General features: G+C 44.1%; 1 protein-coding gene across 5 annotated transcripts; it reads right to left on the reverse strand.

The window, feature by feature from the left end:
- Positions 1–322: 322 nt before the first annotated feature.
- On the reverse strand, positions 323–22,190 carry RNF41 (ring finger protein 41). 5 transcript variants are annotated; one of them, XM_054579891.1, is made up of 8 exons: positions 22,020–22,117; positions 20,625–20,777; positions 19,181–19,365; positions 9,208–9,320; positions 5,619–5,890; positions 4,562–4,697; positions 4,046–4,149; positions 323–3,219 (listed from the first exon to the last, which is right to left on the reverse strand). In XM_054579891.1, exons 4-8 carry the CDS (start codon positions 9,295–9,297, stop codon positions 2,868–2,870), a joined length of 954 nt encoding a protein of 317 aa, XP_054435866.1. In that variant the 5' UTR covers positions 9,298–9,320; positions 19,181–19,365; positions 20,625–20,777; positions 22,020–22,117; the 3' UTR covers positions 323–2,867. The 5 variants fall into 5 exon arrangements, with proteins under 5 accessions (XP_054435866.1, XP_054435865.1, XP_054435867.1 ...); XM_054579890.1 differs by having other exon boundaries at positions 20,625–20,911; positions 22,020–22,110; XM_054579892.1 differs by lacking the exon at positions 20,625–20,777 and having other exon boundaries at positions 22,020–22,110.
- Positions 22,191–22,721: the final 531 nt, after the last annotated feature.

A 22,721-nucleotide genomic window follows, 5' to 3' on the forward strand; every position in this document is an offset into this window, starting at 1 on the left:
TTCCTTGCAGAATATTCTGAATATTGTTTCCAAGAACCAAATCTACCCTAAAAGAAAGATGTGGTACCATTCATGACATTGGCATGCAAAAGAATGAACAGCAGGTTCTGAAAGTACTAATTTTGAAGGAAATTCAGACAAAAGTTTAAAACACACTACTGGTATCACTGGAGTACATATATTGCCTCTTTTGCTCTCTATTGTGATGTACTCATCATTACTTTATAATCAGACCTTGTGTGTATGAGAAGTGTAGTAGAGACTCAGTTGGCTCAGGAATGCCCTTATGGGCACCCCCCCTTAATACCACTAGTGTCTACAGTGCCATCAGATTTACATTAGGTGCACAATAAATGGCTCAACTAATTTAAAATATTAATACTTGGGGAAAAGACTACTTTTTCTCATGACAGGGAGAGGGTGGGAGCAAATGCCTACAAAAGGGCTCATCAAGGTTTGACAATCACAACAGATAATCGGTCATTCCGGGTTCCCTTCCTCACATTTGCTTTCTTGGTTAGGAGGCATTGGGGGGTAGAGGTTTCCTTGCCTATGACATAATTCCAGATTCTAAAACAAAGATGGAACAAGGGAGGAAGGTGCATGCATATCTTTCATGGAAAGTGTCCCACAAGATGTGGAATTTGGGGCAGTGGCAGACCTTGGGGAAAAAAAAAAATCAGATCACTGGAGAAAGAGTATTGGCTGCTACAGGAGCCAGGACGGACGGATGTAGGAGGGCACAACAGGGCAAAGATGTGAGGTGTCCAGTAATTCCAGACACCCTCCTGAAATGGAGGTTAGTTCCGAGACAAGGCTAGGTTACAAAGCAAGGAAGAAGGGGAATTAAGGTGAGAAAAAGGCCAAAGCAGAGGAGAAACCTCACAAGAAGGGGAGAGATACTGAGTTAAGAATTTAGAGAATTGAGGGAAAGGTTTATTATTAGTGCAGTCAACACCATGGAACAGCACATGTAACACAATCAGCAACCTGCACAGACACTAGTGCAAAGGGTGGGGAAGCTTGAACTGAGCTTCCTGGCTCCACCTGAGGAGGACAACAGGAGGGTATGGGCCTTGGTAAGGCAGGCAGGGGCAGCAGGGAGTATAAGAAATGTAATAACCAGATTACGTGTAGCAGCGTTTTCAAATTCCTGAGCACAATGTCCTGGAGCCGAAACATGTATGACTGTTCCCCACTCCCTTCCAGCTGTATCCCTCCACTCCAATCCTAGCGGAGCCAAGACGCAACTACCCAGACCTACCACAAGCTGGCCTGGAATAAAACTCCAAAAAGAGAAGCTATTATATGGCCACCTCTCTTCCATCTCACTCCCACCTGCATATTAAAATAATCACACCCACTACTCCTCCCCTTCTCTTACTCTGTCAGTCACCCTAGCGGTGAAGGAATGCCTGAAATGGAGCTGCACTCCTTAAGGGGCATGGCTGAGACATAGCACTGCCTAAATTCAGCGACAAATACATAATTTCTATTCCACTTTGCCTGGTGAAGCTTAGAACCCAGCTATATATCTCCAAGGAAATGGGGGAGGGGAGTTTCTTCAAAATTTATACTCTAAATCCAGAGTTTTACAGTGAGACCCTGGAAGGGCCAGGAGCGGAGTTCTCCAGAGGGCTCGGGCATCGATGCTGGAATACAGGCAGCCCCTCATCTCAGACAGGGTTACGGAGGGCTGGGGCAGACATTCATTCAGCCAAGGACTCCCTTGGCCCTTTCTACATTAGAGCCAAAGGTTGTGCTGAAAAGGAAAAATATAAAACAGATCCCACCCCTGTCCCGCCCTATCCAGAATCCCCACCATAGGAACAGCAAAAGAAAAGTTTTAGGTTTTGTTAATTTTTTTTTCTTTTTCCTTTCTTTAAAAAAAAAAAGTAAATAAATTAAATTGCCAACAATGTGGCTGGGCTGGAAAAGTAGGATGGCCATAACCAGGCCATTCTTTAAAAAAAAAAAAAAGTGGGAGGGAGAGGGTGAAATATAAACAAACAATGGCCAAAGGGAATTATCAACATAACTGGTTACAATCACAGGGCTGGACAGGGGGTTACGGAACTATTACGGCCTGTGCCACAAGAGGCAGTTGCCTACCTGGTTTCAGCAAAAGCCAGAGTGCTGCTTCTTGCTGAGCATATTCACCCCAACAGACTACCCCCCTACCCCCATTCCTGTCATTCCCTAATTAAGAGGACATGTAGGAAAGAAGAGTTCATCTGAAATTTTCGGCACCCCCACCTGCACACATGCAGACCCAGTGGTAGCCCGCACCTTTAAGGTGGGCTAAACAAGGTATTGCTTGGCACAGAGGTCCAGTCTTCCCCTAAGGGCCATCAATGATGGCTAGTTACTGGCTCATTATTTCTAAGGTTTTGGTTCCACCCTTACCACTTCTTCAGGATGTCTGCTCCCCAGAGCGGGCCTCTGAATATTTAAAGTGAACAGGCCTGCCTGCTCAGATTCTCTGGTTTTGAAGGAGGGGACTGATTCAAGATTTCTCACTCTACCCTGATCCTCTGGGGAGAAAATGAGTATCTTTGTGCTTTCTGAAAATATCTGGAACCAGGGACCGTAGGCAGGAAAAGAGATATAGAGGTGGGGACTTTTCCTAACCAGACTGAAAATTTACAGACATCTTAGGGGAAGAAATTAGGCAAAAGAAGGGAATCTGGATTTCCCACGTGAAAGGCCGAGCGAAGTGTTCCAGGGCCCTTCAGTGCCAGAAGAGTAGGGAGATGTGTGGCTCAAGTAGAAGCCACAGTACTAAGGATAGTGGGGACGACTCAGGGCTCAGCTACTGGAGTGATGAGTTTTCTGATTTCCATCTCTTCCTGACAGCCCGCCAAAATCTATATCTCTTCCACGCCATGCGCAAATATCATGACAAGCCCCGGCTCCTGCACCATGTCATCACCCATATGCTGGTTCTCACAGGCCATCACGACAACAGCCTGCTTGCCAGGGATGCGTTTGGCCACATAGTTCTCATAGTACCGCCGGTTCATCTGTCTTGTCTCTAGTGTGGCCAAACCCTGGGGCCAGCTTCGCTCGTGGGCATTTTCTATCAGCTCGTTGACAATAGAGGCAGGACAGCCACTCTCCACCAGGGAGCGCTTGATTACAGCCTGGAGTACAGCATCTGGGGTGGAGATCATGCCTCCCCAGCGGGTCACTCTTGCTGGCTGCAGCGAGTTCACCCACCTGTGCAGAGGAAGATGGAGATGGTCATTCCAGCTCACCTTCTTTGTGTTCTTCTTCCCCTAATAGGAATAATCACCTACTCTACAATTAGCTTAACCCCATTCTCCCTCCCACCCTCCTTTCCTTCCTTCCTCCCATCCGTTCATCCATCCATCCATCATTGGTTTAGAAATTACTAATCTTTCCCTAGTTGGTCCCATCTGAGTCACCACATGTTACCCAATTAAACCCCACAAGTGTGGGGTCCCTGATATTTTTCTTAAAAATCCCAATAGCACACACAGCGCCTGGTATGTACTAAGTGCTCAACAAATGTTTATTGAAGGAAGAAATTATTCCTCTCTACTGTGTCCCATGCAGCATTATCTATACTATATATTGATTCACCCTTAACACTTTAGTTTATGAGATGTCTAGGACCCCAGAACTGAAAGGGATCTTAGACTTTGCTTGTTTACTTCATTGCATTTTTATAATACTTTTTCTGGATTTACACTCTTCTCTTTTCTGGATTGTAAGCTACCTTATTTTACAGACAATATCTTCTATTATCTTTTTGGCCCTCCTCGCACTCCACAGCCTTCAATGCAGAGCTTTGAATATGTGGGTACTCACCTAATTCTGGAGACACTGCATCCTTGGGTAAGCTTTCCCTTCCACCCACCCCCAAAATAAGAGTATCCTCTTCTCCTCTGCCCCAACATCTGAAGAGTGGTGGCCCGGCCCAGCCTTCCTGTTACCCTCCTTCTGCCACTCCCCTGCTCCTCCTCCTTTGAGGGCTCAGTGCCGGCATGTGGAGTAATTCCACATCTTGAGTGCAACTTACTCTAGGATCTCATTGTATTCGATAGTCTCCTCCAAGTTCTGAAGGTTGGGGTTGACACTGCGGATTGCACGCATGCATGCCTTTAGCAGCTGAATGTCTCGCTTCTGTTGGAGGGAAAGAGAACCAGGGATGATGGTTAAGGTAGAGAGCAGATGAAAGACCAAAGTTTATCTGAGAATGAGGGTAACTGAGAGATTGGAGGAACGACCAGACTGTAAGCTTCCAGAAGACAGGGATATGATTGTTTCATTGACAGCTGTATCCCTAGTGCTTAGCAAAGTACCTTCATAGAGAAGGCATTTGACATGTGGTAGGTGAATGAATGACACTAAGGGGATGAAGAGGAAGGAGAAGAGCTCCGATCTGATTCCCTACTAAGCCGCAGGCACAGCATCTACTCAGCCAGGTGCACAAGCACAGGCACAGATCTGCAGCTCACATGGTGCTTATCACCCACAAGCATGTAGCTATTTGAATATTATGAACATGTTTTCTCCCATGTTCTTTGGGCCCTACCTGCTCTGCCAGCTGGTGTTTGTGTTCAGCTGAGGTCTTCTCCAGCTCTGCGATGCGTGTCTGCTGCTGCTGTACCACTGAGCGCAGGTGCTTAATGCAGTTGTGGTTTGGCAGCTCATCTTTGGGCATCTCCAGGCTGCCACCCGGAGTGAAAAAAGAGAACAGGAGCAATTCAGCAGACTATGTGGGCAAAGGCAGAAACTTGCTGAGAGGGCTTTTTCCTACCCCAAATTTCTAACATTCATTCATTTCTTTTTAAAGATTTTATTTACTTTTAGAGAGAGGGGAAAGGAGGGAGGAAGAGTGCGAGAGAAACATCCATCGGTTGCCTCTCGCATGCCCCTGCCCAACCAGGGACCTGGCCTGCAACCCAGGCATGGGCCCTGACCGGGATCGAACTGGTGACCTTTTGGTTTGTGGGATGATGCCCAACCCACTGAGCTATGCTGGTCAGGGCTAACATTCATTCATTTCTAACTTCAGCCCTCCCCCTTGTTTATTCTCTTCACATTCTCCTCCCTAGAAGCTTCCTCACCCCTTTGCTATCTGCTTTCTCTGGGCTTCTTTCCCTCTCTCAGGCCATGTTTTATCTACCACATGGCTCTCCTTTACTCCTACAGATTCTGCCTGTGCATTCACTCCTGAGAAGCCCTAGATTCACAGCCCTATCAGCATTTAATCAAATATTTCACACCCCAAAGCAAGAAAAAAAAAAATAGGGCAAGAGGAAATATGAGAAGGCTGGAAATTAGAGCAGACAATCTGACAAAGAGAAAATAATACTGGACTTAAAGGGAACACTACAGTAAATCGAGTCTAGTGCTGTCACACAGATTGCTGAATTGCTGCCTCCCTTATATTAAAGCAAGAACAAAAAGATCATAGTTGGAGAAGCGGCATGAAAGTGAGACCTTGGGGCAGGATGCCAGGGAGGCCAAGAACACTCCTTGTCTACATGCACTTCAGCCAGTGAGCAAGGGATCCAAAGATAGGGATCTAAATGGGAAAGCCCTTATCCATGTGTCCATGTGGGGCAGAAGAAGGGAAGGAGTCTCACCCGCAGCCCTGTTCACAGGTCACAGGCCGTTTTGGGTTGTGCTCACAGTCGCTGAGGTGAGACATTAGGTTGTCAAGCCGGACAACAGCACTGCAGCCAAATACAGCGTTGTCGCAGGCAATTTGCAGCTTTGACAACATGTTCCGCATGATCCGAGGTACTGGGCGTAGGTGGGCAACCGTCACTACGCTACGGTCCACCGGACACGTCTGCTGCTGAGAGAACCACTGGGTGATACAGGCATTGCAGAAAGCATGCTCGCAATGAGGTGCCTAGAGGGAGAGCAGGGCAAAAGGGCACAATAGAATTAGCAGGAGCTAAGAGCCTGTATATGATAACTTGAAAAGCCAATCATGCCTTTGTGCAGCCTCTAGGACCAGAGGTCCCTGGTGTCACAGCAAAGTATAGCTTGCACTATGGGTAGGCAAGGTATCATGGGGGACAGGTTTCAGATAGGTTTCCTGTGTTGAAGATTCCAATTAGACTGTGACCTAAGACAAGTAACAATAAATTTTATAACAGTAAGGTAGAAATAATATTCCAGGACAATAGAAGAGATGACATAAGGCAGTCAATTATTAATTGCCGACTGTATTGCACACACAGTAATTACCAAAGAAATTCAGAGGAGGGTGAGCACTTTCCAAGCTAGGTCAATCAGGGCAGAGCACATAATTCAATATAGGTCTTGACAGATAAGGGCGGGGGCGGGGAGGGTTGCAGGCGGGCAGAGATTTATTGGCAAAAGTTCCATGTAAGAAAGCAAAACAGAACGAAAGCCCAAAACTCCCGGGGAGAGGTTAAGAGTCCTCTTTGTGTGGGCCCAAGTCCATATTTTATGAGGGATCCTTTTCCCTGAGTCCCAATGTCCATGCCTACCCTCCAAAACATGGCTGGTTTTTCATAGAATCACACTCTTTTCAGTTTCATAAAGATCATATTTCAGCCTACTTCCTTGATAACTCAGGTAACCACTACAGTTAATTCCTCAAAGTGAGAGGATTCTCTGGTCTTTATGGAGACATTATCTGGCCTCTAGCATGGGGCAAACATAGTAAGCATTTAGTAGGTGTTGATGAATGAATAAATGAGTGAGTGAGTGAATGAATGAATGAAGTGCCTACTACGTCCCAAGTACTTTGCTAGGGACACTATAAGAGAGAGAGAGTTTTTGCCTTCAAGGTACCCACAGACACCAAAGACTGAAACACAGAAGGCTTTGTAAGGAAAGAAGTCATTGTCAATATCACTAATCTGTCAGATTTTTATTTTTTACTCAAAGACATTTGATTCTTTCCAAAATCTTAAAAACCCTATCTCCAAAAGAATCTTCAATTTGTCTACTTTTCCCCCATCTCTACATCCACTCATCCAGTTCAAGTGATCATTTCTCATCTATAGTATTAAATATGTCTTCTAAATGGTCTTCCTACTTCTACCTTGCCCCTTTCTATTCCATTCTACATTCAGCAGCCAGAGTGATCATTTAAAAATACATACTAGACCATATCACTCCCTTGCTTAAAACTTTACAATGGGTTCCCATTGTACTTAAAATAAACCCAAACACCTACTCAGGACCTATGACATTCTGCTTGATCTGGCCCGGTGCCTCTGCCCTCTCCTCACGTCATGCCACGCTCCCAGCACTCTGTTCAGGCCATTTTGGCTTTCTTTCTGCCCCTTGTCCACACCCAGCTCATTCCTGCCTCAGGGCTTTTGCTTTTGCTGCTCCTCTTTGCCTGAAATGCTCTTCCTCTAAATCTTAGCATGAGTAAGTCCCTCATTCAGATCTCAGCTCAAGCGTCACCTCTTTTGTGACCACCTTAACTAAACCTGCCACCCCTACAGAAGTATATAGAATGTAATCTTTTCATGTGAGAAAGGTGGGCAAATTTATATATATATATACACCTACATACATACATATGTACACATATATACATAAACATGTATACATATATACATATTGTATACTTGCTTGGATCTGCCCATATATACTACAAGGACACCAAATAAACTAACAGATACTAATGAAGGGATTAGGTGGACTGGGCAAGGATGCAAGAGTTCTCACTGTATACCTTTTTATACTGTTTTGATTTCTGAACCATATGAATTTATTACCTATTCAAAAAATAAATAAATATGATGTAGGGAAATCAGCATCCCTCGCAGGCGTGTTCTACCCTCGGAAATGTGGCTGGTAACCTGGTATCATGAGGTCTTCCTGGCCTGCTCCTCAGAAGGTAGACCCTGAATATTAGGGGGTGGCTTCTGATAGACAGTCATCAACGGTCACTGACCTCTCCACATGTGTCTCACCTCAAACGACAGGGCCAGAAAACAGGCAAGGCCCTGCCAGCGTGGGAGGGAACTGACACACCCCATGACCTCTTGACAACACCAGGATGGCTTGCTCCACACCCAGCCAACCTGCTTCTAATAGCAGTAGGCTACAAAGGCCTAGAAGACAGGGGAGAGAGCCAGGGCTAGTTGCCAATGGAATAGAGGCTGATTTTCTTTCAGCTCAGGAATCTGTGCCCCTTTGGGTAGTTGAAAACTGGACAGTAAGAATAAACTCAAAGGATCAGGGAGAGCTGGGATGTGGTGAGTTGTATATGCAGTGAGTTAGTGGGGAAGGGCCTTGAGACTTCACTGATAAGTGTTCTGGTTTGGAAAATGGGATTATCTCCAGCTAGCCAGGAGTGGCAGAGGATTAATTGGTATTTACAGAGTTCAAGCAATAAGGACCATGCAGAATGATGATGATGTCCCAGGATTACGACTGTTAAGAATTCATCTTGGGGACAGGGGAGAATAGAGGGACTAAATGGCAATGGAAAAAACTATAATAAAGAGTAAATGCAAAAAAAGAAAAAAGAAAAGAATGCATCTCATTCATTATACTTGCCTGTTAATCATGAACTTCTCCTCATACTTGCCCCAGGGAGATACAACTGACTCTGGTCTGGTAAGGCTGGTAGAGAAATGACCTATTGAAGGTGGCAGCTTTCATATCAAATGCAGAGTACATGGCTGCCTCCAAAATTGGTTTCCCCAATAAATCCCAGGAAGAAGATAGGTCAGTACATACAGTTCCCCACTTCCCATTTGTTAGGCAGTAGGCAGAGCCTGCATGGAGACTGGCTGAGTACCCAAAACACATCATCAAAATGCAGAGAGAACTTATCAGGAGAGTCCAGAAGTTCAGTCATGCGTAGGAAGACAGAACCTAGCCAGAGTCCCTACAGAGGAAAGGAAGTTCTCAAGCTACTGTCAAAAGACAAAAACAAACAACTGATCATTTTAGAGCAGAAAAATCTGAGTGGCCTCAGAAAAAAATCTGAAGCACTGGACTTCTGTGGCACCCACCTCTAGACAGACTCTGGAAGGCCCTGTTCCTCTTGTAGTTGCCACCGCTCCTCTGCCCCAAACCTCTATTCTGTGTGTGTGTGTACAGGGGGTAAGGGGGGGCGATGGGGCGTCAGAAAAGGGACTTCCCCATTGGTCCCACTACCTATGAACACTTCCTACTAGCTCCACTGCTGTCTACAGCCCTGCTAAACCTGCCCTTAGACCGACTCACCTGGACTGGCTCCTCCAAGACTCCACTGCAAATCGGACAGATAAGATCTTCATCAACATCCCCCTGGAAGCGGGTTACATCATACCCCATGTCTCATCACTGAAACCCAGGGCCTGGAAGGAACCACAGAGGAAAAAGAGGCCAGTTCAGAAGACGCCTACAAACAAGTGCCAACTTGAACTCATTGCTAAGACCCATTCATTTGTCCAACAATTATTATTGAGAGCCTACTATGTGCCCGTCAATTTGGGGGGAAAATGACGTCCCAAGAAACTGAATTCTAATGGGAAAAGACATTACACAGCATACATTTAAAATATGAAGTGATAAATGCTTTGATAAAGTATAGGGCATTATGAAGGCAGCAGATGTAGATACCTAATCCAGGCTGAAGGAAGACGGTGATCCAGGAAGCTTCCTAGGACTAGCTATCACCAACAGGACAAGCAAGTTAGCTAGGTGATGGGGATGGGGACAGGACAGGCATTAGGGTTTTAGGCACATAAAATAGCACATTCAAAGGTCCAGAAGTAAGAGGGCGTATGATGAGTTCAGGGAACCCTAAGTGGTTCAGGGAAAGGCTGACCTGAAGGGTGCAAGAGAAGTAGTGTCTAGATACAAGGCTGGAGGCAAGCAAGGGTTAGGCCCTTATAGAGTTTGGACTTTAACCTGAAGGTTATGGGAAGCCACTGAAATATTTAAAGGGAATGATTGGATAAAGGTTCCCTTTTAGAATTACCTTGTCAACACAAGTGAGATTGGAGACAGGAAGACCATCTAGGTAGCAGAGAGATGGAGAGAATCTGACCTTACGTGGTAGCAATAGGGATAAAGAAAGACAGAGGTTCAGGAGAGCAAGGATCCAGAGAGCAGTGGGGCTGCCATGCCTTTTCTTTGGGTTCCTAAGGGTCCAACCCAAAGAAGAGGTCACTAAATGGTGACTCAATCTCCCGTGTAGACAGCCAACTTTCCAACTGGTGGGCTAACTGGATCACAGATGGACACCTGATAATAAGGGCAATCTATCCACAGACCAGCCATCAACTGTGATGTCCTGGGAAAGATAAGCTGAGTTGATCAGATTCTCAGGAATTTGCAATCGAGCTGTCCAACTTTAAAGGGGAGCGGAGGGATGAGTCCAAAGAGATCTTGATACGTCAAGTGCAAGCTGAAGTACAGTGCAAGCTGAAGTACAGCACTGGACTGAGTTAAAACTGACTGGATTCTCCCCAGTTCTACTACTCATTAGCTGTGTGACCTTGGGCAGGCCACATAAACTTCCAAAGCCTAAGTCATTTTTTTTATAAATAGATAAAATGGATGTAAGTAATAATAGAAGTGACTCTCACGAAGTTGTCCTTAAAGAGATAATGCATATAAAAGATTTAGCAAAGCACCTGCTGGCACAAAGTAGGCACTCAACACATGATCAACTATGATTTATGTATACATCTATTTTCTACTGCTTGATTAAAAATCCCTTAAGAGCAGAAGCTCATATTCTGTATTCAAGGTAGCACCAAGCACAGTTCCTTAAAAATCAATAAAATGTTTGGTATACTTAAATGTTATCTTGCCCTGGCTGGTGTGGCTCAATGGACTGAGTACTGGCCTGCGAACCAAAAGGTCGCCGGTTCAATTCCCAGTCAGGGCACATGCCTGGGTTACGGGCCAGGTCCCCAACTGGGGACATGTGAGAGGCAGCCAATGGACGCATCTCTCACATGTTGCTGTTTCTTTCTCTCTCTTTTTCCCTCCCTCCCCTTCTCTCTAGAAAAATAAAATAAAATCTTTAAATGTTACTTTTAATTTAATTAGGAGCTTCCCAGCAACTAGGATAGAGTGGACATCTACTATTTTACTTACGTAACATATTATTTTCCAGTTTTTCTCTAGGAATCATATCCTGGTTTCTAGTGGACAAGTGACCCAACCCAGGACACTGAGTTGGGGGTACCCGGGATCTCGACAGGAGCTCACAAGGGAAGCTCTTTCCCCTGGGATCACATAGCTGATAGAATGCACAAATCAGAGTGGCTGGTAACCATCTCTGCCATTAATGAGGACAGCCTGCTCATAGAATGAAGCCAGTAATGAAGAAGGTAGAGTTGAGAGATTGAACTCAGATGAGATCCTCTGAGGTCCTGGATTCAGTCAGGTGTAAAGCCACAATCAGCTTTTCAACATCAGTTACATGAACAAATACATTCTCTATTACGTTTAGGCTGGTTTGAGGTGGGTTTTTGTCTCTTTCAGCTGATAAAAATCCTGATTAATACACAAGCTTATTAATACACAATCAAAAGGCTCCCTCTGGAACCACTTATCTTTCTTTATCCATTTAATATAGGAACAATGACACCCTGTGACATTGCTACAATTACACTGACCTCCATGACCATTTCTCTGCATCCTTGTTCCTCTATCTCTAGGCCCTTAGAAGTCCAGGGCCTTGGGCTTACTGATAATCCCTCTGCAACTGTCACTGTCGGCCCCCTTGGCCTGGCTATTGGCACTGGAAGCCAGACTGCAATGGTTCAAAGTGAACAAGAGGCGAGACAGAGAGACAGGACCTGAAGGTAACTCATCAAAAGCTTGACTTCAAAGGAAGAGAGAGAGAGAACTGGCTAGAGGAAGACAGGAGTTTGAGGAAGGGAACCATGTTGGGGGTGTTATTCTTTATAAGAAAAGCATGAGCATGTTTATGTACTAAGAGGAAAACACTAGTGAAAAAGGAAAGATAAAAACAGGAGAGAATCTGATCGCTGAGGCAGAGGTAGGTAGGGAGGTGATGTGGAATTATGTTAAACAGGAAGGGGGACACCTCTAAAGCAGGAAGGGAGAATGGTACAAAAAGATGTGTTTAAAAATCATACCAGTAAACTTTTTAAAAAAGCAGATAATTATTTATTCATTTAAATCAACAATAAAGGTATAGTTACCTTTATTATGTAATTGATTGTGGTAATTATGTGAGAGATGGTAATATGAGTCCATTTGATGAAATAATGTATCTATTTTATTTATTTACTTTTAGAGAGATGGGAAGAGAGGGAGAGAAACATCAATGTGCGAGACATACAGATGCCCCAACTGGGGACCTGGCCTGCAGCCCTGGCATGTGCCCTGACTGGGAATCAAATCAGTGACTTTTCAGTTTGCAGGCCGGCACTCAATTCACTGAGCCACACCAGCCAGGGTATATCTATTTCAAATGATGTTTCCGGGGAATATGCAATAACATAATATAGCAATAGATGAAAAAAGTAGAGCACAAAACTGAATACAGATCTGTTTAAAAACATATATTTATAAATAATCCATATATAGAAAGAGCCCAGAAGGAGGCCCTGGCCAGGTAGCTCAGTTGGTTAGAGTATCATCACAATACACCAGGGTTGTGGGTTTGATCCCAGGTCAGGGCACATACAAGAATCAATCAATGAATGCATAAGTGAGTGGAACAACAAATGGATGTTTCTTTCTGTCTCTCTCAAAATCAATACATTTTAAAAAAGAAAAAAAAGAGACCAGAAGGAAATATCAAAATGTTAACAGTGATTTATTTGTGTATAGGACCAAGGATAATGTTTTTCTTCTATTTTTAATTACCAAATATTTTAATGAATATATTTTTTGAAAATCATTATTCAATTTTAGCCTTCCACAAATATGGAAAAAAAATTTTTTTAATTTAGAAATTACTTGAGAATAAAAAAAAATACAGGAATACTTTCACTTTTGAAGTACAGGAATAAAAGATGGCGGAATTTGATCATACCAGTTTTCCCATTGACCTGGTTAAGACAGTCCTATTTTTGCCTTTAGAGTTAGAATGGACCATAAGAGATCATCCAGTTTAACGTCCCAGGATAGGAATCCTCTAGATAGTACCCAACCGTCAGTTACACGGTGCTTAGATGCTCCTGGGAAAGGTCAACATAGGATGTAGAAAGAGCACAGATGAGAAGTATCTAGCCCAGACTCACTTTTGTCATAGCATTCTAGAATGCCTATGTCCCTTTAAAATAAGGTACCCAGAGTTCCATATGGGGACTGACCAACATGGACAGACTGGGACTATTCCCTGCTTTCTTCTTTTTTTCCTTCTTTCCTCTCTACTTCAATTAATGAGAACTAAGACTGGTTAGTACTGTTCTAGATGATAGCTACTGCCATTCTTGTAGTCCAGACACAGAGCTGGGAAGAAGGGGGAGGGAGGGGCAAGAGAAAAGGTCAAGAAAAGGGGCTATCTGAAATAGCTTCTACATGAAAGCAAGTATATCTTCAAATATCTACAATTAATCTATTGAACTGCTGACTATACAATACCTACCTCAATTAAATAAACTGTACCTTGGTTTCTATACAATAAGACATACTGTTAAGAGAAAAAAAACTAAGGTATGGAATGAAATGGTAAATGTAAAGCATGACACCAAGAGTGCAAAAAACTATGTATGTGTACATGCTTACATATGCATGGAACTCTCCAGAAGAAAAGAGAAGAAATCACCTACAGTGGTTGCTACTGAAGATGGGGTAACTAAGGAACAGAGGAGGAAAATTTTAATTTCCTTAATTATCCCTTTGTGCCTTTTTTCAGTACTCACCCGAGGACATGCTTATTGATTTTAGAGAAAGTGGAAGGGAGGGAAAATGAGGGGAAGAGAAACATCAATTGGTTGCCTCTCCCACCCACCTTAACAGGCGAACAAACCCAAAATGCTAGCATGTGCCCTGACCAGGAATGAAACCCACAACCTTTCAGTTTATTGGATGCTGCTGCAACCACCTGAACCACACCAGCGAGGGCTCTTTGTGCCCTTTAAAAAGATTCCCAGTGTGAGCCCTGACTGGTGTAGCTCAGTGGGGTGAGCATCATCCCGCAAACTGAACCAGTCAGGGCACACGCCTGGGTTGTGGAACAGGTGCCTATTCTGGGCATGTGAGAGGCAACCACTCGATGTTTCTCACACAATGATGTTTCTCTCCTCCTCTTTCCCCCTCCCTTCCCAATCCCGCTAAAAATAAATAAATAAAATCTAGAAAATAAAAAAGATTCTCAGTGTGACAGCTCTAGATGGTGTGGCCCTTAGTTGGAGCCTTGTCGTACAAACTGAAAGGTGGCAGGTTTGATCCCTGGAAATTGGGGTATGTATGGGAAGCAACCAACGATGTTTCTTTCTTTCTCTCCCTTCCTCTCTCTCTCTAAAAGCAATAGAAAAATGTCCACAGGTGAGGATAAAAAAAGAAAAGAAAAGATTTCCAGTGTGTGTGTATTCACTATTTGAATAAATAAACCTCTAATCATCCTAAATTGTGAACGGAAGTACTAAGAGTAAAACAAAAAAATCCAAAATATTCACTTAATGTGTCATACATGTGTAATATAGCTTATATGACATACACATATAACACATAGTATACTATAACAAGGTCTGGAAACAATGTACTCTTGCGAGGATAAGCTGATCAAATTGAATCACAACAAAAAAAGTAGGAAATGTCCCCCAAGAAGCACATGCCCTTTTACCTAGCACTCTCACTTCCAGGAACTTAGTCTAAGGACATAATTACACAAGGGTATAGAACCAATATACCAGGTAGTTTATCTAATCAGTTTATAATAGAAAAATAAAGAAATAAATATCCCCTCCACAAATATCCAGTAGAATTCCTTATATCCATGAGATACCATGTAGCATTAATATGACTTACCTATATTTGTTTCCTATTAATAATGTATACATTATTTATATAACAAATTAACATTTATGCATGTTATATATGCTATAGTGTCATTCTTGTTTAAAAGTATGTTTATATTTATTTGTGAACACATTTATATTGGAGAGCATCTAGAAGGATACATATTAGTGAAGCTGTCTCTAAATGTAGACTTATAATATTTTGAATTTCACTCAGTTTTTCTTTACTGGTTTTCCCTATTTTTTCTACAATGATCATGTTTCACTTATGCAATTAAATAATAATGAAGTCAACATTATTGAGCATTATTATATGCTAGGCATTATTCTAAGCATTTCTTTTATGTTAGCTCATCTAATTCTTTCATCTCTACAAGTTACTCTATTAGGTAGGGACTGTCATCCATATTTTACAGATGAGTAACAGTGAACAAAGGTTAAAAAACTTGTCCAAAATCACACAGCTAGCAAGTGCCTCAGTCAGATTCAAACCCAGGCAGACTGGCTCCAGAGTCCAAGCTTTAACCGCTGTGATAATCTGCCTCTCAAACTGAAAAATGCAAGTTGCAAAAACAGTGTGTATAGTATGGTCCCATTTTTATAAAAACAATTAAAAATAAAAAGGAATATATGTAGTGCACAGAATTTTAAAATCTAGATGCTGAGATTATACTTTCAATCTTGATTATATATTTCTGCAAGGTTTAATTTTTTTTTAAAGATTTTATTCATTTATTTTTAGAGAGAGGGGAATGGAGAGAGAAAGAGAAGGAAAGAAACATCAATGTGTGGTTGCCTCTCATGTGTCACCCCCACCAGGGACATGGCCAGCAACCCAGGCATGTGCCCTGACTGGGAATCAAACCAGTGACCCTTTGGTTCACAGGCTGACACTCAATGCACTGAGCCACACCACCCAGGGGAAGTTTAACTTTTTTTAAAGAAAATCAGTTATCCTTCAAAGCATGGAGCAGAGTTAAAGTAACATCCTTTTTACCCCTGTTGCTATGTAGAAAACTAGCCTAAAGTCTGTACTGTGCTTCACTGTTCATTTTAAACCAATGTTAACCATATTGTCTTAAGGAGGAATATAATTTCTTAAAACTTATCTTTAAAAAAACAAAGAAGATGTATTTATTTTTAGAGAGAGGGGAAGAGAGGGAGATAGGGAGAGAAACATCGATTGGTTGCCTCTCGCAGGTCCCCAGTTGGGGACCCGTCCTGCAACCCAGGCATGTGCCCTGATTGAGAATCAAACCAGTGACATTTCGCTTTGCCGGCAGATGCCCAACCCACTGAGCCATGCCCGTCAGGGCTGAAAACTTGCCTTCATGGGGCCTCAGAGAGTCCTACATCCCCAAAATAAACAGGACAGAACTTGCCTCAACTGTTGCACAGGTGGCCAGAGGATGTGAAGAGCCACCAGCCAGGGTTAGGAGCTACAAAGTTCTCACTGTAAAGCATTGTTCTTCCTAAATTGAACACACTCTCCCTTCCACCCCTGCCCCCAACCTTTATCTGCTAAGAGTGTCCTGTTTTGTCTACCCTCCTATAAATGCATCCTTTCAGTGGTGCAGCCTCAATAATTAAGGGGAAATTTAGATTTCCAGTATGATTAGGGTATTCCCTATTTGTCATCTGTGGGAAACAAATGTTGACATGGATCTATACCACCTTGGAAGGCAGCTCCTTGCCCTGCCTTGCCCTGCCCCTAGGCAGAGAGTCAAGCCGATAGTCTAGATCCCTTGACTATTCCTTCTACTCTCCAGGACTCTTGACACTGCTGTGGGGCTGCCAAGAGGCAGGCTATCTTTCCACAGAGACCTCAGGAGTCACAGCCATTGGAAGCAGTTTCCAGGATACCTTCCTTGAGTTGTGGAATAGGAAAAGGTTTCACTCAAGTTGGGGAACTGCACTCAAGTAGCGCTGAGGTGTCCCTTCAGGTTTATAGGAGTCCTGCCAGCTTCCCTGATTTAAACATCCTGAATCCAAACTGAAAACTGCATTCCCCACTTGCTATTCTGCAGGCCAGAATCAAATCAGGTTAATTGTGTTACTTTCCTTCCTCACTGTTACACTGGGGTCTCTCTATTCCTGGTCAGCATTATCATAAAAATATGAGACCTTTCCTGTAACATTTTAACTTACTGCTGCAGTTGTTTTCTCTGGTATACCCCTTGAGAGAGCTAGGAATTCAAAACAGTTCCTTCATAAAGGAACTTGAACACTTATCCTCTCTTACTTAGCATTTCTTCAACCCATGTCCAGGTGTGCTAACCATGCACATTCACACACACACACATCCACACCCTCAAAAGAAACATTAGATAAGAATCACTAGTATTTTAGGATAACGAGACATGTTGTCACCGATTCTTGGCAAAAGCGTAAGGGTAAAAGCCAGATATATGTGCTGTACGCGTCCTTCTGCTAATTTTCCTCCCTGCCCTGAATATAACAGATGTGCAGAGAGCTAAGGAGTCTCCAGCCCCAATTACTACAAACCACCAGACACACAAGGAAAAGGCCGCTTAAGGAAACAGGTAACTCTTAAGAACTTCAACCTAGTGAAGAAATTCTTTGGTGAAGGGTTTCACAGGTACCCCTAAAACATTTCATTATCATCTCCCTGTCTCACAAAGAATAGGTCTGGGGAAAAAAGAAAACTGAGTCAAGAATCTAGAAACCTGAGTCCTAGTTCTACCTCTATTACTGACCCAATGTGTGGCCTTGGGCAAGTTGTTTAACCTCCCTGGGCTTTAGAGTTTCCTTACTCCATGAGCATCCTGGCCCTGGCCTGCGTGGCTCAGTTGGCTGGGCATCTTGCCACAAGGCAAAAGGTGCTGATTCGATTCTTCGATAGGGCACGTGCCAGGGTTGTGGGTCTGGTCCCCAGCTGGGGTGTGCGAGAAGCAACCAATGATGTTTCTCTCTCACATTGATAATTTTCTCCCTCTCTCCCTACCTTCCTCTCTCTAAATAAATAAATCCAATATTTAAAAATAAAAAAAATTAAAGCATCCTGGACTAAGTAACTTTTTTTCTTTTTTCTTTTTAATTTTTCTAAGTTTATTTGAGCCAAATTGATGACAGATGCCAGGGAGCAAGATCTCAAATACTCCCAAGACTACAAAAGTTCTAAGGTGCTCTTTAAGTCCCATGATTCTAAGATTCAGCATATAAAACAAAAATAGGTAGATTAGGTGTCCCGGCTTTACAACTGACTGACTTTGCTCTCCTTGGGCAAGTCTCTTCACTTTTTAAGTGAAAGGAAAGAGTCTCTCATGTAAGCAATAGAATTTTTAGACTGAAGTCACACCTTCTCTTAGAGAACTGAGTTCTTAGGAACTCGTTTTCCTCACTTGTGAAATAAGGGGGTGGGCTACATTGCCTCTAAGTTCCTGTTTAATTCCAAAATGCTCTGACCCATACTGGAGTTACTACAGAGGATTTTAAAGTTAGGCTTCTTTAATGGATTCACTTTATGAAAGAATCCAGAGGGTATACAATTCTTCAAGAATTCACCTAACACCTAAAATGAGGCCTACCGGGCCTTGAAGGCCAACCAGGACCTCTCACTTGGTTATCAGAACCAAGTACTATTTGTGTGATTACCCCAGATCTCATCTGCATTCTATATACACAGCTCCCTTGACAGGAGAGACTAGTGAAAAAAAAACCCAGAAAGCATAATCCTTGTCTTCAAACTACAGTGTGGGCTTGAGCCCACTTAGTGAGTATACAGCATAAACACATAAAATTACATAAAATTTATTAAGCAATTTACCAAGAGGTAAAAGTTAATTCCCTTCTCCCTTCCCTCCCTCCATCCCTTTCTTTCTCTCTCTCTCTCTCACACGTCAGTGCCTTTTCTCATCCCCACTCAGGCACTGCTCTCTTGGGGAGCATACCCAAGCCTTTTCTCCTTTTTCTTCCCTCAGGCACATCACCCTTGCCTTTCCTTCTCCTAAGCTACATGGGCCCTTCTTTTGCCTCTGTAACTTGTTTCCTAAGCCCACACGGCCCAGCTGGCTCACTTCTTTCTACCTCTGTGTGTGACTTTCTAAATAAACTTTCTTCTTCGATTTGGAAAAAGAACATTAACACATAAATATGCAAAGAACAGACTTGTGTGGGCCAATCATGAAAAGACTTATGCAAAAAGGAGTTTTAAGAAGCAAGTTTTCAAGAGCAGAAGCAACCCAAAATGGCAGAGAAAAGGGTTGAAGCCTGGAATGGGATTCAGAATCAAGGCTCTTTACCTTCAAAGTGTTGGGGGGCAGGTTCCCTGTTCACAAGGCTCCAACCCCCTGATGCCTCCACTCAGTGCAACTCGGGAGAGGCTTCCAGTAACCCATCTTGATGGCTATTCTCCAACTGAGTCTTCCTTCCCAGTGACAAGCTCTATCGCCAAGGGGATGGATGTGATGTCACAATCAGAAGCACTCTATTAATAGGAACAAGGAGGAAAAAGGTAAGTCAGGGGAACTACCTCCACTTGGCAGTAAGACCGGACAGACTTAGATTTGGCAGTTGGGTATGAAAGATGAGACAACTCCATTAAGGTTTCTATGCTAGGTCATTGGCTAAGGAATCACACGCATGGCCCAGGAGATTCAAACATACCTGAGATGGGGGAAGAGAAAGGGACAAGAGGAAAGGCAGAAAAGGGGAGAAGTTTGAAGTAGACAAATGTTCTTTTATTTGTGCAAATAACTACCAGTATATCAAAATTCTAAATTTGTGGCTATACTATGTCTAGATCCATACCTTTCATGCATAGTATGATGCTTTCATATTTCCAAAGTGCTTTCATGTAAATTATTTCATGTAAAAAGAATTCTGGCTCAGTGGATTGAGTGCTGGCCTGTGAACCAAAGGGCCGCTGGATTCAGTTCCCAGTCAGGGCACATGCCTGGGTTGCAGGCCAGGTCCCCAGTAGGGGGCGTGTGAGAGGCAACCACATGTTGATGTTTTTCTCTCTCTTCCTCCCTCCCTTCCTCTCTCAATACATACATACATACATACATACATACATACATAAATTCCGGTTCTATCCTCCAATTGGAAAATCCTATTTCATAAGAAGAAGAAACTCAAGAATATTAGTATAGGTGCAGTTCAACTTCTCAAGTGAGAACATATTCTTGAGGGGATCAGGCTTAAAAAAAAAAAAAAATGAAGAGCAGTAAAATGGGAAATTATTCCAAGGTGGGTAACTAAGAAGATTAGAGGAAGCAGTACAATTAGGCTGACCAGACACTCATTACTAAAAGGGTGGAACCAAGTAGAGGGAAGACAAGGTTTCAAATGAACAGTGCTGAGATATCTATTCAACACCATACAGAATAGCAACCATCCAAACTCCTTTCCTCACCATCGTATGTCTATCAACAGATTAAGGGCTGTGTTAGGAAGGAATAGGATGATGATTTTAATACATAAAACAGGGACCATTTCATCTTCTGAGTCTGGTACACATACTCATTACTTTACTATGCTCATCAGCCACTACACCTTCAGTGTGCTATTTTTAAACTAATCAGAGATAAAGGTGCAATGCCAGACTACACTTTCTCTTCCCTGTGGCTGGGGGATGGGGGTAAGTTGATATGTTTCTCCCCATCCATAATACAAAGGGGGGTATAATGCGTCTTCCATTTTGACAACACAGTATTTCCCAACACCCTGGCATTTGCCCCGTACCTCAAGAAATGCTTCCAGGAACCAGTGCTGTTGGCTCTGCTCAGTCCTCTTCTAGTGACAAGTTCCAGACTTAGAAAGCAAATAGTTGCCCATGCTGGGAAAATTAATCCTACTTCAACGCTCCCTTGGCCATTGCAAAACAGGATTTTTCAACTGAGAGGAGAACCAGGGATCAGGAGATTTGCCTTCTGGTCCCAGCTTTGTCAATTGTATGACTTTTAGCCAGCCATGTAACCCTTCTGTCAAGTAGGGGAAATGATTACCTGCCTTCTACCTTACATGTTGTCCTGAAAAATCAAATGACATAATAAATGTGAAAGCATACTAAATACTGCTATTCTCAGGTAAGGAATTTGTAGTAACGGAATGCAAAATAATTTTAGAGGACTGAGGACCAGTGAGGAAATGCTTGAAAGAAGCTTGTTCTTCTTTTCAATTACTGGGAACCAGGCCCAGCCACAAAGTCAGCTGGACACACAGGATATTTACATTATTGCATCACTCAGATTCCCTACCACTAGTCTACTCCATTCCTTTTCGGGGGAAACTAATCAGCCAGCAACACTATCAGCTTCTTGCCCCACTGTCAGATTCTAAAACCACCTGTATAGTAAGGGATTAGATTATCACTATCACTATCACAGCCCAGTCCCCAAGAACAGTGGCTCAGTGGTCTCAACAGACACATTTGCTATTAGGTGGAATAAAGAGTTTCTGAAAGGGGACGATGTCTGTCAGTCCCTTAGGCAAAACCCCCTCACCCCTCTTAGCTTTCTGCTCCTTCTCCAGCCCCCTCTTCCCCACTCCTCTGTTTCCCGTGTCCTACATTGGAGAAGGCTTTCCGGTGTGCGAAGCCTGCGAAGAGGGCTTGGCCGCAAACCCCAGGGCAGGGATGTAAGGAATGTGAGATTCCTTCATGGAAGGGTAGGAGGGGGAGAGGGGGGAAGGAATGGAGGAGGAAGACAAGGCTGCCAAAGACAAGGCATGGGAGGGGAGCCAAGCTATGGCGCTTGGAGGGCGGGGGTTCAGGTTCCACCGCCCCTGCCCGGGCTAGCCCCCAGAATGCTCTCTTCTCCTCCCAGCCCCGTCAATCACTGACCATTTAAACACCACGTTGTTCACCCAGGTCCCCTCCTCCTGGTCCTCCAGCCCGCGCAGGCCTCCTCCCGCGCTTCTTAAGGCTCCAATGGAGCTCCCCAACAATCCACCGTCCTGCACCCCATCATCACCTCCCGACTCCTCCTATTGCTGCTCCCTTCCTCCATTTTTCATCTTTACTCCCATCCCTTAACCTGCCCTCCAATATCTCGAATCCCGATTCCAATAGCCGGGACATCGCCCCCTCCCTTCCCACACCCTCTTTTAGGTGTGAGCCCGCGCAGGCGCAGTACGCACCGCCCTGGAAGCGGCCTGGACTTTCCGTACCCCAGCCCGGCTGTAGCTGAGGCCGCAGCGGCCACGGGACAGCCCGGGTGCCGTGTCCCAGCCTTTCCTGGGAGGGGAAGGGGAAGGGAAGGAGAGGGAAGAAGGTTCCAACCACTCGGAGCTGTTGAGACAGTCTCTTGCCCCGCCCACCGCTGCTACGCAACCCGGCGGAAGCTCGTCACCAAACCCCACCTCTTTGCTTTAACTCAGACCTAGACTAGAAGCTACGAGCGGCCAACGAAGAGGGAGGAAGGCTAGCCAGGCCTCCGCGGTAGACCGGAAGTCTTTATGGTCCGAACGAGGACTATATAGCCATTCAGGAGGGAGGACTCTTATGTACTTCCCAGTGGGAACGTCAGGGGTCGAGTCGGGAGGTTGACTCCCCTGAAGGGTGAGACTTCGCTTTGAAAGGGCGCACGTGTCTTGTGTCCTAGGGCAGATTCGGCGTCGTGCGAGATCGTCTCGAGTTGGCTGGCCTGCGGTGTGACCTGTTACCTTCCAGGCCCCTCTGTTTTCCAGAGCCGTGATCAGCGTCCCAGAGGCTCCCGACCCTGTGAATCATAGTCATGGGAGTGGATACTGTATCAACAAGGCGACCAACGAGTGGGGAATGGGGCAGTATCTGACCGCAAAACTTTGATCTAGGGTGTCCAATGGGTTGCCCTTCTCTCT

The sequence above is a fragment of the Pteronotus mesoamericanus genome, unplaced genomic scaffold (assembly GCF_021234165.1).
Source record: "Pteronotus mesoamericanus isolate MK-2021 breed Mesoamerican mustached bat unplaced genomic scaffold, CSHL_Meso_final contig_56, whole genome shotgun sequence".
Classification (NCBI taxonomy): Eukaryota; Metazoa; Chordata; class Mammalia; order Chiroptera; family Mormoopidae; genus Pteronotus; species Pteronotus mesoamericanus.